The sequence below is a fragment of the Amia ocellicauda genome, chromosome 14 (genome assembly GCF_036373705.1).
Source record: "Amia ocellicauda isolate fAmiCal2 chromosome 14, fAmiCal2.hap1, whole genome shotgun sequence".
Lineage (NCBI taxonomy): Eukaryota > Metazoa > Chordata > Actinopteri > Amiiformes > Amiidae > Amia > Amia ocellicauda.
The window spans coordinates 12,507,591-12,521,856 of NC_089863.1; the positions used below are offsets into that span (position 1 = coordinate 12,507,591).

Here is a 14,266-nt window from a genome sequence, read left to right on the forward strand (position 1 = left end):
TTTATATATGTTGTGCATACGGATAAACGTAGATGCATTTAAATTGTCAAAATAGGCAGATTAACACAATCAATTAATTTGAAAGCGTAAAACACCTGTCTAAAAATGCACATAGACTTTATTTTGGAAGATTTTACCATTGACAAGAAATCTGAAACTGTGGTTCGAATGTACGATGACACTACCAAAGTACATTTTAAAAACAGCTTAACAAATCTTAACCCATTTCAAACCTTTTGAAAAGTTCTAATATATATTCACTATCTCAATATAAAAATGAAAATGGGGCTAATATTATGTTCTAGTGATATGAATAATAATTGGAATAGAATCATACATACAAAATGTAATCTTTTTCTGTAAGTTTGTAATGATTGAACTTAGTGTGTTGTCCTTCCACTAGGAGACACAGTGCGGCTCTCTGGGGGGGGCTGCAGAGGGCGATTGGAGGTGAATCGTGGGGGCACCTATAAAACAGTGTGTCCTCAGTCTGTGGACTCCAGAGACGCAGACGTGGTCTGTAGAGAGCTGGGCTGTGGAGTGTCTGGAGCTGTGCTGGGGGGGGCCATGTTCGGACAGGGGACTGGGCCCATATGGGCCGATGAGATTCAGTGTGGAGGCGTTGAGGAAAAACTGTCCTACTGTCCCATCAAGAAAAGAAACCAGCAGAACTGCACACACGCTGCTGACGTCAGCATTGTCTGCTTCGGTCAGTAAATTGTTCATTATTTTGTATTCTTCATTATTTACTGTCATCAATTATTAACATTTTTATCTTGCTGTAAATCCTTAGTTATCAGATGGTCATGTATCATTTAGTGCTGGCTTTATGTTTCAGCATATAAATTGACATAATGTATATATACTGCATATTTATATTAAACTATCTTTCAGTGTAACTTCTAGTCGATTCCACTTGAAACATATTACATTTAAAATATTTACTCTCTACCTAACAATTGATTCAGCTAAAATGTGAATTTATGACCCTTTCATCAATAATTACAAATGCAAGAAGTGAATGTTAAAGTAACACATGACTCTTTTATTAATAATTGAAACAGTTGATTGTTTTCTTTTATTTATATTTACACACTGGCATATTGTAATATTGGTGACTATTTTAAATAGCTGCCATTGCTGTGTCTGTCCACTGACTCCCCTGTCTGCTGTTCAGGCTACACTGAGTTCAGGCTGGTGAACGGTCCTGACCGCTGCTCAGGCAGATTGGAGATGAAGTACGGTGGCCAGTGGGGGACAGTCTGTGACCATGGCTGGGACCTCCGAGACGCCACAGTTCTCTGCCAGCAGCTGCAGTGTGGCCATGCTGAGGCAGTCCTGGGCCCGGACAGATTTGGACAGGGCAGCGGTTCTGTTTTCACTGATGTATTTGACTGTGAGGGCACTGAGACCGCGCTGGGACAGTGCCCCATCTCCCCATGGACTCACAGCACCTGCACCAATAGGAGTGATCTGGGCGTGGTCTGTTCCAGTGAGTTCATTTTATTTTATGTTATTTCCAGAGGAGTTTAATTAACAGAGAATTAGAGGTTTATTTATGTAATGGTCTTTCAATTTTCAATAGCTGACAAGTTCACAAGCTTTGGACAAGTGATCAAAATTGTACATTGTATTGACTGTAATTATTATTTCTGTACATTGATTTTGTAACGATACAGGCTTTTTGTTTGCCGTATCATCGTGGGAGTTCACTACCAACGGCAGGAATGGCGGAGAGGACACAGTTAACCACAAACATGAATTTTATTGAACACAGGCAGTATTCAGGCTGGAGCGATCCTCTGTACATGCTACTGCTACTATCACTATGACTGTTCCCCACTCCTGTGTTCCTGCATGGGGCCAACCCTTAACCCCGGAACTAACCCGCTGTAACACAAGCATGCACATGCACCACCCACATGACACACCAAGCATGCATGCAAACTAAGAACCGTCCATCCCCCAACACACAGAACCCCAAACACACACATACACACACATGAACATGCACCACCCCAGTCCCAGAGTGCTACAATATTTTGTCTGAATCTGAAAGCATCTTCCACAAGTACATTTCATTTTCATTCTTTTACTTTTACTGTGGCACAAGTGGTTATAGATGAACAGAATCATGTGAATCATGTGAGAATTGACATTTGTGGTTTGGCCTTTGCTCTGTGTTGTTCAGGAGCGGTGGGGTCCGTCAGGCTGCTGGGCGGAGAGAGCCGCTGTGAGGGCCGGGTGGAGGTGTTCTACAGCGGCTCCTGGGGGCGGCTGCAGGGCCAGTCTGGGGTCGGCGCTGTGGCCTCGGTGCTCTGCAGACAGCTGGACTGTGGCGCCGCCGTACAGACCACCAGCTCCTCTCGCTACGGGCCGGGCCGCTCTGAGGTGTGTCTCACGGGGCTCCGCTGCTCCGGGAACGAGACTCACCTGCAGAACTGCAGCCGCCCCCAGACAGAGACCTGCGGCTCCGGGAGTGACGTGGGAGTGCTGTGCGAGAGTGAGTCTGTCTGTCTGTCATTTTAAAAGCAGGAAAATTCAAACCAAGCTTTTTGACATTCACTATGTGTTGTACATGCAGTGCTGACTAGCTCCAGCTAAATAAATGTCTCTTTTTAAAAGCTGCCACAACAATGTCTGTAGGAGATTCAATTATTTGATATATATTAGGCCTATTTTAAATATAAATTATTAGTTCTTATTTGACTTACTGTCGAGTAACTGTCCCACAACTTTTCAAATACATAATCTTCTCTAAGAACTATGAACAATAGATTGCTGATGTAGTTTGTTGTGCTTGCTGTCCTGCAGAGCACATGGCTCTCCAGCTGGTGGGGGGCGAGGGCCCATGTGCCGGGAGGCTGGAGGTGTATCACAGGGGCTCCTGGGGGACGGTGTGTGATGACTCCTGGGACCTGGCCGATGCTCAGGTGGTGTGCCGGCAGCTCCAGTGTGGGACGGCACTCACCGCCACAGCACCGGGCTCCTTCGGCCAGGGAGAGGGGCCCATCTGGCTGGATGAGGTGCGCTGTGAGGGGAACGAGTCGTCTCTGTGGGACTGTCCTGCCAGACCCTGGGAGCAACACGACTGCAGCCACAAAGAGGACGTGGCCATCGTGTGCTCGGGTACGAGGGCTACTCTTAATAAGTGCAAATAAGACAAAATCTGTATAAATTGAAGGGGACTCGGGGAACTACTCTCTTGTTTCTCTCTGTCTTTCTCTCTCTCCAGAGTTCAAGCAGCTCAGGCTGGTTAGTGAGCAGTTTGAATGTGCTGGACGAGTGGAGGTCTTCTATAACGGCACCTGGGGCAGCGTCTGCATGAACAGCTTCAACAGCTTCACTGCCAATCTCATATGTGGGCAGCTCAACTGCGGAGATTACTTTTCATATGACTACGCTAAGGAAGTCTCCGGTCTGAACAGGCTGGATGACATCAAATGTACAAAGCACCACACATCTCTGTGGCAGTGTCCCTCCTCACCATGGGGGGAGAATAACTGTGACAATGGAGAAGTAGTGGAAATAATTTGTGCAGGTACAGATTTCAAAATGTCAACGTTATGTACATTAAACTAAGTAATTTGGAATGTTGCAAAATAGCAGAGCTGAGATTTAAACAATATGGAAATACTTTATATAAAATTGAATTTGACAAGGTGATTTTTACAGTGGTTCATTTCTTTATTTGAATAATATAACTTAAATTGGAATTTGCTCAAGTTCTGTTGTGTTTTTATTCCACTTTAAGTGCTTCATATTGGTAGCAAATGTGTAGCCTTAAACAATCCCTCTTTGTCCTGAACAGGTAAAATAAATAAAACAGCCCCCAGCCCCCCAGAGCCATGTTCTGAAGACCCTGGACAGGACCACTGCCCTGGTAACATCCCTGTTACTGATACTGTGTTCAATTACTTGGTCAATGCTTTAATAATGTGTCTCAATCTCAGTGATCTTTGTGATCTTAGTCTTAATTTTTTGAGGAGGCTATTCCCCCAAGATCACATTATTTACATTATAGTTACCATTAGTTTTCCCTGAAGCAAGATGCAACCATTTCAAAAGTAAGGAAATGTTTTGTTTTTTGTGAGTGATCACAGATGGATGAAGCTCAATTCTAACTGTTTCAATTGCCCCTGTTCCCACTGCAGAGACAGACAGGCTGCGGCTCTCTGGGGGCCCCAGTAACTGCTCTGGTCAGGTGGAGGTGCTGTTCATGGGCGCCTGGGGGTCGGTGTGTGATGACTCCTGGGACCTGAGGGACGCCCAGGTGGTGTGCAGACAGCTGGGCTGTGGGGAGGCAGAGAGCACCGTTGGAGGGGCAGCGTGGGGGGAGGGGAACGGCACTGTGTGGCTGGACGAGGTGAACTGCAGGGGCAGTGAGCTCCACCTGTGGGACTGTGAGCACCCGGCGCTGGGACAGAGCGACTGCCAGCACAAGGAGGACGCCGGAGTCAACTGTGCCAGTGAGTCTGACACGGCCCTCAGCAGCTTCACTGTGCAGGAGTCCTATGTGATTTATATGTCTCTGTATCCCAGTACTGGAAAACCTAGAATTTGCAACACATGTCCCTGTGTGGACAAACACTGAGAATGCTATATATTCCATGGTCTCAGTCCATCTCCAACAGGCATTAAGATCTCACTTTCCTGGCCCACAGTGTAGCTGCAGTCCCTGTGTGGTGTGAAGACAGCTCTGTCCGAAGGCCAAAATTATGTAGTTGTAGTAGAACCAGGGCTCTTTAGGTTAAACACTGATCTCAGATACCACAGTTACTTCAACAGCTGTAGTAAACTACGCTGCCAAATGGAGAATTAACATCAGCTTTGGTAACACATTTTCCATCTCCAGGCTTCTGTTTGTGAATGTCAAACAATTTTTAATAACTAAGTGGTTTGCTTTTATATGTTTCTTGCTCAAGTATGGACCCTCGTTGTGTGTAATCTCACTTTTGATCTCCTATCCGTATTCTCCTATCCAGTGATGCAGAGTATACGGCTCTCTTGGGGCCACAGTAACTGCTCTGGTCGGGTGGAGGTGCTGTTCAGGGGTGTTTGGGGGTCGGTGTGCGATGACTCCTGGGACCTGAGGGATGCCCAAGTGGTGTGCAGACAGCTGGGCTGTGGGGAGGCAGAGAGTACCGTGGGGGAGGCAGCGTGGGAGGGGAGCGGCACTGTGTGGCTGGACGAGGTGAACTGCAGGGGCAGTGAGCTCTACCTGTGGGACTGTGAGCACCCGGCGCCAGGGCTGAGCCGCTGCCAGAGACAGAGACGAGCAGCAGTGCGCTGTGCTGGTGAGTCCAGATACAAACTGTCCGAGTGGTTATAGATTTACACTATCTTTCCTCACCGTGATCACCGTGAGCACAGCCAGACCCTGGGCAATCCTTCTGTCTGGATTCCATGCACTCTGAACCTTTGAATAGCACTTCTTTTGGAGACCATCTCTAGAGACATTAACGTTATACATTCCTTGACCATTAGTCACTGACCAGTACTGAATTTATCACATGTAGCAGATGTGTTTGCTTCAGTGTTTCAGTCAAAGCACGTCAATCCCAATTACCGGCCTTGTGTCTGTCTTTGTCCCAGAGCCCCCGCAGCCCAGGCCCAGGCCTTTTCCTCCTCCTCCTCCTCCTCAGGCTCAGCCAGGCCAGTCCAATCTGCTGATTGTCTGCGCCGCTCTGGGGGCTCTGGTGTTCATGGCGGCCGTCCTAGCTCTTGTGCAGACGCTGCGCTACAGAGACCTGAAGAGAGGTGAGCTGTGGGCTGCAGTCTGTGTGATGTGTTATAGGCCTGCAGAGCCGTACAGTGATGTCAGTGCTCCTGTCATTCCCCCAATCAGAGTTCGCTCAGCTGGAGACGACCTCCGACCCCCTCCAGGACGGCCTCTATGAGGAGATCGACCACAAGCTCCAGAGACAGGGAACGTACAGCCAGTACAGGGCAGGTGAGCCTCCCGCTGCCTCACAACTGAGCCGCCCTTTAACCCCATTCTCACTCCACTCCAGGGCATAGCTTTATATCCACAGTAATACAGACAATTCTGCTATTTAATGGTAATGATAGTTTTTAAAATTGATAAATAAAATATCAGAAATCTAGAAATTGAATCAAATTTGTCTTTTAATGAGTATGTCATTCACTGGGGGAAATATATTGTTATACAGCAAACAGTGGTAGATTAACCATATGGGCAATTGGGCAAGTGCCCAGGGGCACCAAGACTTCAGGGGGGCACCAACTCAATCACCAATACAAAATTCAAATTTTATAAATTTACATAAGCACTTGAATCATGCATCTGTACCAAGTGAGCGAAAATGTGATTCTTTGGCAGAGCGCCAAAATAAGCAGTGAGGTAATGGATAAGCGGCAGCAATTAATTGGCAGATCCAAATGAAAAATAAAAACAAAGAAATACAATAAAATAAAAACTTAAGACATTTCCTATTGTTTATGTTGCACTGAGAGAGGTCTTTTTCTACTCTGAAATGAGTGGAAAAATTTACTTAGGACAACAATGGAACAGAATCGGCTTTCTGCACTTTCCCTGCTTGCCATTGAATCTGAGCTGGTTAGGGGCTTAGATTTTGAAGACATCATATGCGAGTTTGCATGGTCAAAATCCAGAAAGAGGCCACTGTAAGATGTTTGAGTATTTGTAATAGCATTGCCAATGTTTCTGATGTAAAGGTTTTTCTAGTGTTTTTGTTCAGTACATGTAAACAAGCAATGTAACAACACACCAGTGGACAGGTTAACATCTACTGATGATGGATGTTGCTTAAAACAAAAACCATGATAACAGAGAGTTCTATTATTTTTTGGTGTTCTACTCTATAAGGACAATAAGGTGTCATGTTGATTTTTTCAGTTTTATTAAATTTGCTTTAAGTGCATTATGCATTAAATAACCTTATTAAATGTATCTGTGTCAGCTTTTATGTGAAATTCTTAAATTTAATAAAACAATTCAGTTAGAATAATAAGAAACTGAATGTTTTAAATATACATTTTTGTTGTAAATGATTGACAAAATGAAATGATACTTTTAAATATGAAACTAAAATCACCAGTAGGTTCTTTTATTGCGGGGGCGGGGGGGTGCAGGGGGCACTTGGGCAGCTGTTGCCCAAGGGCACCATGAAGTCTTAATCAGCCACAGACAGCAAATATGTTTTAATCTACAGAGGTAAGAATGAAAATATGCCCCAGAATAGAATAGGTAAAGAAAAAAGATTTGAAGTTGTGTTTTGAATATTAACACTGAAAGAAGTATTACATAACTTCTTGAAAATATTTTGGAATCAGCAGATCGTAGACTGTATAAACACTCAGTACTACTACAGTGCCATCAGTGCATTAATAGAAGAAACCCCCCCGGTGTAACGACCTCAGGGACAAGGATGGTGGATCCAATTGCAGGCTCACTAATCAAATGGAAGGAAGGCCAACAAATAAACAAGGGGAAATCCAAAAGGCAAAAAACAAGGACAGTCCAGGGGTCAGTCAATTGGGCAAACAGGCTAGATAGGGAGATCCAAGAGAGGTCATCAGGACTGAGAAGGCAACAGTCACCAATTACAACAATAGGCAACACACTCAGCAATGTGCAATGAACAGAAGGGAATTTATACTGTGTAGTGGGAGGCAGGTATCAGGGTTGTGAGTGTTGGACCAATGGGAAGAGGAGGAGGATGGAACAAGTGCACATGGGTTGTGAGGAATGTTAACTGGATGATTGATCCTGGTGCTGGGGAATGTGAGAGACAGGGTTTAGTTTTCAGGTGAGAAGGACCTCTGGTGGTGAACTGAAGTAGGGTGAAGTGAAGCTCTGATACCCAGGGCAGTTAAGACCCAGATCAGTGTGTCTGTCAGTGCTGTGAGCGTTGCTGTGTGATCTCTGTGCTGCAGGGAGCCTCCTGTCTGAAGAGCTGTCCTATGATGACGTTGGAGCTGAAGGAAGTGCGGCTGCAGGTGAGGCCAGCTGGGCTGTGGAGAGACGGAGACCCTGTGCTGTTAACTCACTGAGCAGCTTCCTTACACCCCCTCCCACTGCTCCTCACTGTGACGCAGTACACAGGAAACCCTTACTGTCTATATGTGCACAGACCAGCATTTCTCAGGCCTGGTCCCTGGGCTGCCCAGTAGGGGTGTAACGATTCACCGATTCTAATAGATACACCGGTCCAGCTGTTTGAGATACGACTGCACCGATTCAAATCCCCCAATCCGGTACATATTTATTAGTGAATGGGTCAAATATCGGTCCGCTCGTTACAAACTGGCCAACAAACCGATACACATTATGATCCGATTTTCAATTGCTGTAGTTTTTTACTCACAAGTTGTTGTCTTCTCCTATATTGATACTTTTGAATTTTAAATTGTATGTAACTGGGATTAAAATGCACAGAAAATCCCATATAAATCACACGCACTGAATGGCTGCTTGGCTCTGCGCTGTGAGTCCCCCAGGTGGAGACTAGTTGAGAGTTTAATACACTGCAGTTAATCATTCACTGCCAAAAATCATTCAGATTAAGCCAAAATGTTGATCACAACATCAATTCCACATGAAATATTCAGGGTTGAAATCTTCTAGTCCTACAGGTATTCAGTCTTTTCCTTTTGAGAACTTCAAAATGTAAATTTGTAGACTTGTACTTTGCTATGTGTTACACATTTGTACATTTCTATCCCTTAGTTGGATAATGTGAATTTAATTATTTGAAATGTATTTCTAAATCCAACAACATTGAACCAAATCTCATTATATGGAATCGAATCGTATTTAATCTGAATCTGAAGCTAACCACATCTTTCCAGTATCGTATCTGTGTTTCTAGATGCGTATTGAATCGTCAGAGAGGGAAAGATGCACACCCTTAGTGTCCAGTGTTTTCTGGGTTCATCTATCAGCTGTGTTCTCTATCACAGACGAGAGTCCTGAACTGTAATATATATCCTGAACCTACCTGTGTGTATATATCTGTCTATCTCTCTCTCTCACTCTCTCTCTCTCTCTCTCTCTCTCTATATATATATATATATATATATATACATACATATATTCACAGCATATTACCCAGTACTTGTTAATTCAGTATCACAGGGCTGACTGGTTCTCTTCTCTGCAGCCAGTCTGCCTGCCAGTGAGGATGACTATGAAGATGTGAAAGAGGAGGAAGACGCCTCAGTACCAGGTAGGCTCTCCGCTGGCTCTCGCAATCTGCAGATCGCACTGCTGCAGTTGGCACCTCTGTAAAGAGCAGCACAATCTGATCACTGTGTCAACATGAGGACAGTTTACAGGGATAACCTTTGACTGTGTGTGTTTCCCCATCAGAAATAAAGAAAGAGCCCCCAGGAAAATCCTCTCCAGACTTGGACTACCATGGATATGAAGAGGTGGAAGAGCCTGAAGTGAGAGAGGCTGAAAAGCTCAACTGACCAAAACCACAAGCCCCCCCCCCCGTCCCCTTTGTCCCCTTTGACAGCTGACCGAACAAAACGGTGCAGGGTTTCTATAGAAATTTTTAATTGGTATCCATGTTTTAATTATCCTCATATCCTACTGGGTTTTGTTAAAATATAAAGTAGAGCCACTGTATCAGACTGTAATGGTGCTGTACATGCGTGTGTTTTAAAGGTTAAAAGTTTATTAAAAGATGTTTAGGAATTTTCATACTAGCATCTGTTATGATAGTATTTGCAATCTTCCATTACTGTGAGTATTATTATAATCTATAATTTTACAATTTGAATAATTTACAATAAGATTCCTATGTAACCCCACTCTGGCCACTTGTCCTAAACCAGCCACAAACTAGTGCAGTTAACACTGTGAAATTAGCCACTGACTGTTAAACTGTGAGATCCCAGGTGCAGCACTGAGGGGTGAAATCCGCTACAAACCCCATATATGAAGTGACAAATCAAATATGGAGCCCCACTCTGAGCAATACGGCACTGAGTCAAACATGCAGGTCAGTGCGATACTGAGAGACATGTGACAGCCGCAGGGTCCGCTGCTTACAGTCAGGGATATACTGTATCTATCTCTTTGCATATAAGGGAAATAAGAAACAACACAAACCCAGTCTTTTACACAGTCGGTGTGTTACTCACTCATCCGATGGCAGAGAGGAGCTCGGCAGGCGATGTCCATAACAGGTGCTTTATCATCAGGAACAGAAACACTCCCGTCCTTTGGTTTGTAAATCCACGAGTAATGAAACAGCACGAATCCTCTTCAGCGTCTCAGAGTCCTTCTGAGCCCGTGTGTTACAGTAAGAGCCCAGTGTTCACACAGCAGCTCACACAGGACACAGGCTTTTCCTGTCAGCACCACTGCTTTAAACTGCACTTCACTGTCACTGTCACTGCAGGGAAATAAAACCTGCAGGACTGAAACTGAGGAAGTTGTCCATCCAAGGCCTGAAGAGCTTTTCAAAACCTCTCCCCTCTGGTTCTCGGCCCCTCTCCTCTCTCTTGCCGCTCCAGGTCTCTCAGTCCTCCCACATCTCAAGGGTCACATTGTGCCTCTAACCCCCCACCTTCTCTCATCTGCCAGGTGCTCCGAGAAACATCAATAAAATTACATTTCAAGTCATGTTTCATCTTGTTGGCCTCCAGGAGCCAATAAGAAGACTGCATTCTAAGGCTCCTCTATATGACCGCTTAGGATTAAAAACTGCAATCATAGTCTCTTAAAACATTATTCAACATGAAAGGAAACTTAATGAAAAATATATTCCAGGCATTTTATTCTACTATTTTTTAAGATTTGCAAAAATTGTATTGCTTTTATTTTCAGTCTTTGCTGTTCTCTGTGCAGTGTCACTGTTATAAGAATGTATTTGCATATTTTTATTTGAGGTTTTATACTTTTTGTTTAATTTTGGAAAATATGTAATAATAAAGTAACAACATGCAACTTGTGAATTCTGTGTAAAAGAGAAATCTGACACTCAAGTTAACAGTGAAGAAAAGCAATGACACAAGCTTTAAAACAATCATAGGAAATACACAGAGAAAATCTAACGAATTACATTTTTTCAAATGAAAAGTAGATCACATATAATAGATAGAATGGATGAATGGATGTGAGTGCTGTGAGCGTTGCTGTGTGATCTCTGTGCTGCAGGGAGCCTCCTGTCTGAAGAGCTGTCCTATGATGACGTTGGAGCTGAAGGAAGTGCGGCTGCAGGTGAGGCCAGCTGGGCTGTGGAGAGACGGAGACCCTGTGCTGTTAACTCACTGAGCAGCTTCCTTACACCCCCTCCCACTGCTCCTCACTGTGACGCAGTACACAGGAAAGCCCTTACTGTCTATATGTGCACAGACCAGCATTTCTCAGGCCTGGTCCCTGGGCTGCCCAGTAGGGGTGAAACGATTCACCGATTCTAATAGATACACCGGTCCAGCTGTTTGAGATACGACTGCACCGATTCAAATCCCCCAATCCGGTACATATTTATTAGCGAACGGGTCAAATATCGATCTGCTCTTCACAAACTGGCCAACAAACCGATACACATTATGATCCGATTTGCAATTGCTGTAGTGTTTTACTGACAAGTTGTTGTCTTCTCCTATAATGATAATTTTGAATCTTAAATGGTATGTAAATGGGATTAAAATGCACAGAAAATCCCATATAAATCACACGCACTGAATGGCTGCTTGGCTCTGCGCTGTGAGTCCCCCAGGTGGAGATTAGTGGAGAGTTTTATACACTGCAGTTTTATTTAAAACATGATCAATACAATAATAATCGCAAACATACTAACATATTAATACCAATCTGAGAAGAAACAATGAAAATTCATTCAGATTCATTCAGCCAAAATGTTGATCACAACATCAATTACACACTAAATCTTCAGGGTTGAAATCTTCTAGTCCTACAGGTATTCAGGTATATTTTCCTTTTGAGAACTTCAAAATGTAAATTTGTAGACTTGTACTTTGCTATGTGTTAAATTGCCTGCCATAATAATTGCATGAGAAATAGTCAGTTTGTACATTTCTATCCCTTAGTTGGATAATGTGAATTTAATAATTTTAAATGCATTTCTAAATCCATCTACTTTGAATAGAACCGAATTGCAAGTTAACAGTGAAGAAAAGCAATGACACAAGCTTTAAAACAATCATAGGAAATACACAGAGAAAATCTAACGAATTACATTTTTTCAAATGAAAAGTAGATCACATATAATAGATAGAATGGATGAATTGGATAAGGAATGAAAATCTGGTTTTGCAGGAGCATATTAAACTTACTAACATGTCAATTTCAAAGAAAGGGTATGAAATCTAAAATAATTCAAAATGAAATGCATATATATATATATACCTGATGCATTACGAATCCACTTAAATAAAAATAAAAAACGCCGATAATTATGTCATATGTTTCAATATGTCAATATTATTGCTATTGAAGGTTAGTCAGCCCCTGTACTTTTTCAATGCATCTCCTTATTTGTCATATTCATAGAATAATAATGTTATCCATAAACATTAAGGTTAAACAAGAAGAGTTTCTTAAGATGTAATAAGTAAGGTTCCAACACTTCTCCCTCCAGTCCTGTGTGAGGGCATTTAAAGTTGTTAACGTGCAGCATTTCATGTTATTATTATTATTCTCCTAACATGGTCCATGTGTGAACAGAAAAGCCGAGCTTCCTGTATAATCATTGTCTGGATCAATATATCTTTACTCTCATTCATATGGAGTTCACTGCTCTTGAAGATTTCCCTAAAAATGTTACTCCAGTTGCAAAGCTGTGTGAACTTCACAGCAACACCCAGACTGGACAGTAGGGGGCAGTATTGCTGACAGAGGGAGACCCTTGTTAGTTTCCCAGCCAGTAAACCACACACACTCCATCACATCCAGCCAGTGGGCAGATCCTCTGTGTGAAAAGCACATTTCCTGTATTAACCCCAGTACTGTGCACCTGAAACTGAGGAGCTGTGTTTTCTGCAAACATCTGCATGATCTGAGAAGCTTTTAAAGCAGGAAACCAAAGTGTTTAATCACTGACTTCAATGTGCTCTGGGTGTGTGGAGTACAGTGATAAGACTTTTACACATACTTACATAGAGCAGATGAGCAAAACAGGTTTCAGTTTATTGGATAGGTCTTGTATAACAATTAGAAAAGCACCAGTTAAGTGACCATAAAACTCATGAACATTAAAACTATTTAAACATGTATACTATAGGGGTGTGTATGCAAACTTTCACCTCAGCAGGAGCGTTAAAAGTTTAATGGACAGAAACATAGACAAAGGGATACATATAACTTCTATCACTGATATTATTAATGTCCTAGTTTCCTAATTAACATCCGTATCTCAAGCAGCTTTTCCACTTTCCGAGTTTGTGAAGAGAAATATTCAGTGGTCTGTAAACTTGCTGAAGGGTAAAGCACTCGGCACTCTGACCATTACAAAAATCATTCCTTACACCTCAGTTTCCTCATTTGCTATAATATCCAGAATTGCTAATCTGCCACAGCAGAGCTGAGTCCTGAGCTCTGAACAGGCCTGACTGATGCCACAGCTGAAAGGGCTGCTCAAGACAAACACAATGGCCTCAACATTGTTCTCGGTCAAGATCCCGAATGTGACAAAGTGCACGAGCAACAGGGTATGGAAACAAACTAGGACAGAGGAGCAAGTAATGACCGTGTCTTTCAATGGCCAACACAGTAGAGCTAATAGATGTTCATGGGGATTACATCACTTTGCAGCAGATTAAATATTGTATAGTGTGAGAATTTGAGCCCAACCCACAGTTACTCTGGATTATGCTATTGTTTATTGTTTTGAGACCTTTATTTAATTTTACTTTAATTTATTGTATTGTATTTCATTCCATTTTATTGAGGTGCAAACTTTTCTGCTTCAAGCCTTTTCTTCAAACACCTCTGTAATTGTTTGCTGTGGCTTCTGAGGTTGTCAGCGTCAGCAATACTTTGATATAAATGGATACAAGAGCAATAAGAGGATCCTATTGGTCAGATCATTGGCTCTGGAGCTCCACCTCCCAGTCCAAACAAGGGATGTGTGTCTGTGATTGGTCAGCCCAGGCCTGAGGCGCTGACTCTGTGAGGGAGGGATTCTGGGCGTCTGGTTGGTTTACGGGTCGTCCCTGAGGGGGAATCGTTTCTACATGAGCTTCACACGAGGGATCTGATAATGATGGAGACAGTTTGTACCATTTCTCTTGTTTCTTTTCTCCT

General features: G+C 43.1%; 1 protein-coding gene across 1 annotated transcript in view; it reads left to right on the forward strand.

Moving 5' to 3' along the window:
• The first annotated feature begins 567 nt into the window (after positions 1–567).
• The window catches only part of LOC136767275 (deleted in malignant brain tumors 1 protein), a 40,798-nt gene continuing 27,099 nt past the window's right edge, over positions 568–14,266 (forward strand). Inside the window, exons 1-13 of the mRNA XM_066721056.1 lie at positions 568–709; positions 1,178–1,492; positions 2,192–2,503; positions 2,815–3,129; positions 3,236–3,541; positions 4,155–4,483; positions 4,994–5,297; positions 5,596–5,760; positions 5,849–5,953; positions 7,921–7,983; positions 9,147–9,212; positions 9,356–9,432; positions 11,156–11,218. Of these exons, the coding sequence (XP_066577153.1) occupies positions 568–709; positions 1,178–1,492; positions 2,192–2,503; positions 2,815–3,129; positions 3,236–3,541; positions 4,155–4,483; positions 4,994–5,297; positions 5,596–5,760; positions 5,849–5,953; positions 7,921–7,983; positions 9,147–9,212; positions 9,356–9,432; positions 11,156–11,218 (2,562 nt within the window). The remainder of the gene's footprint in view (positions 710–1,177; positions 1,493–2,191; positions 2,504–2,814; positions 3,130–3,235; positions 3,542–4,154; positions 4,484–4,993; positions 5,298–5,595; positions 5,761–5,848; positions 5,954–7,920; positions 7,984–9,146; positions 9,213–9,355; positions 9,433–11,155; positions 11,219–14,266) is intronic.